A 2490-nucleotide genomic window follows, 5' to 3' on the forward strand; every position below is an offset into this window, starting at 1 on the left:
GTTGACCAGGATGGTCTCGATCTCTTGACCTCGTGATCCACCCGCCTCGGCCTCCCAAAGTGCTGGGATTACAGGCTTGAGCCACCGCGCCCGGCTATTTTCATTTTTATTATTATTATTTTGAAACAGGGTCTAGCTCTGCTACCCGGGCTGGAGTGCAGTGGTACATCCACAGCTCACTGCAGCCTCGAAATCCTGGGCTCAAGTGATCCTTCTGCCTCAGCCCCCCAAGTAGCTGGGACTGATGCATTTGCTACCATGCCTTGCTAATTATGTTTTTTTTCTTTTTGAGAGTCAGGGTCTCACTATGTTACCAGGGCTGGCCTTGAGCTCCCGGGCTTAAGCTATTTTCCCGCCTGGGCCTCCCAGTGTTACGATTACAGGTATCAGCCACTGTACCTGCCCTCTTCTCTTCATATAGGGACACCATTCCTGTTGGTCTAGAGCTCTGTCACTATGCCCTCATGTAACCTGAATTACCTTGGTTGAGACCTCATCTCCAAATACAGTCACATTGGGGATTAGGCTTCAGCATATGAATTTGGGGAAAGACAAGATTCAGTCCATAACAATGCATATGAATGAGGAATGTGTCCATTAGGGAGTGGAACTGCTGGCCCCTGGGGTGTGCATATCTTCAGTTTCAATATGTAATGTTGAACTGTTCTTCATGGTGGCTGCACCAGTTTACGTTCTGACAAGCATGCATGAAAGTCTCTGTTGCTTCATATTCTTGCTATGCGAGTCATTTTAAATGTTGCTAATCTGGGCGGGGTGTGGTGGCTCACACATGTAATCCTAGCACTTTGGGAGACCAAGGTGGGTGAATCACCTGAGGCTAGGAGTTTGCGACCATCCTGGCCAACATGGCAAAACCCCGTCTCTACTAAAATACAAAAAATTAGCCGGGCGTACTGGCAGGTGCCAGTAATCCCAGCTACTCAGGAGACTGAGGCCAGAGAACTGCTTGAGCCTGGGAGGTAGAGGTTTCAGTGAGCCAAGATCACACCATTGCACTCCAGCCTGGGCAACTAGAATGAAACTCTGTCTCAAATAAATAAATAAATAAAATTTGCTAATCTGGTGAGTGTGTCATGACATCTTATGGGCTTTAATTTGCTTTTCCCTGATGACTAGTGAGGAGGAGCACCTTTTCTTTCTTTCTTTCTTTCTTTTTGTTTGAGATGAAAAATACAAAAAATCTCACTCTGTTGCCCAAGCTGGAACTGGTCTTGAACTCCTGACGTTGTGATCCACCTGCCTCTGCCTCCCAAAGTGCTGGGATGCCACCACAGCCTGCCAAAATTGTTTTTTAATGCCTTTTTGAATATCCTCTCTGGTGAAGTATCTGTCACCATTTTTATATGTGAAGGAAAATGCCTGTTGGAGTTCTAACCAAATATTCATTCTTTTTTTTTTTTTTTTAATTGAAGCTATTTCCTCTGCCTCTCCTCTACGTTGGGAACCACATAAGTGGATTATCAAGCACAAGTAAATTAAGGTAGAGTGCGGGATTATGGCTCTGCTGCCCAGTGGTACAAAGACCAAGTTTGATTTTGCCATTGATGCTGCTTGCACTATATATAGAAGACAGTAATGTTTAGTAATTTAAGAAAGCAAGGTGGAGTTTTGAGTTTAATTTGTTGATGATTTTAGGAATGTTTAAAAGCTTATGTTTTATATTGGATTCAAGCCTGAACATAACACATGAGAGCTGTAACATTAAGGTAGAGAAAGTCTGATTTATTCAGTAGGATTGTTGGTATGAATGTGGTTTTGTGTGACTTTGGTTTCATCTCAGTTTTATAAGAGCAGGAACATCGCCTCAGGCTTGGGGTAGACCAGGTTTGGTGCAGGGAAAAAGAAATGGCAGATATTTTCAAGTGTGCTGTGTAATTCTGAAATTCGCATCTACATTTATTTCCGTTTTTTTTCTTTTTTTGTGAGACAGAGTCTCATTCTGTAGCCCAAGTTAGAGTGCAGTGGTACTATATCAACTCACTGCAACCTCTGCCTTCCGGGTTCAAGTGACTCTCCTGCCTCAGCTTCCCAAGTAGCTGGGATCACAGGTGCCCGCCATCATGCCTGGCTAATTTTTGTATTTTTAGTAGAGATGGGGTTTCACCATGTTGGCCAGACTAGTCTTGAATTCCTGACCTCAGGTGATCTACCTGTCTTGGCCTCCCAAAGTGCTGGGATTACAGGTGTGAGCCACTGCGCCTAGCCTATTTCAGGATCTTTTGATTATGGGGCACATAATACCTTGTCCTTCCTGGAATGCTATTAAATGGATCAATTTCACTGTTAATGATTTTATAGGGTTGATCTCTTGTCCCTTCCTTACAAGGTTCACAATCAATATTACCCGTAATTGTTTTAGCAGCTGTTGATAATCATTGTCTAAATTTATTATTTAATTACAAATTGCAAAATAGTTACCTTCTGCCTTTATTGTCTAAACATTTTCTTTTTCACTTTTTTTTTTTTTTT

The 2490-nt window shown here is 42.8% G+C and overlaps 1 protein-coding gene across 9 annotated transcripts in view; it reads left to right on the forward strand.

Moving 5' to 3' along the window:
• Positions 1–2490, forward strand: part of SLC35D2 (solute carrier family 35 member D2) — a 69116-nt gene that overhangs the window by 20285 nt on the left and 46341 nt on the right. For all 9 annotated transcript variants that reach the window (XM_017547185.2, XM_017547186.2, XM_017547188.1 and 6 more), the window contains one exon: positions 1434–1501. In XM_017547185.2, coding sequence (XP_017402674.1) covers positions 1434–1501 — 68 coding nt within the window. The remainder of the gene's footprint in view (positions 1–1433; positions 1502–2490) is intronic.

This window comes from Cebus imitator, unplaced genomic scaffold, assembly GCF_001604975.1.
Source record: "Cebus imitator isolate Cc_AM_T3 unplaced genomic scaffold, Cebus_imitator-1.0 Scaffold196, whole genome shotgun sequence".
Taxonomy (NCBI): Eukaryota; Metazoa; Chordata; class Mammalia; order Primates; family Cebidae; genus Cebus; species Cebus imitator.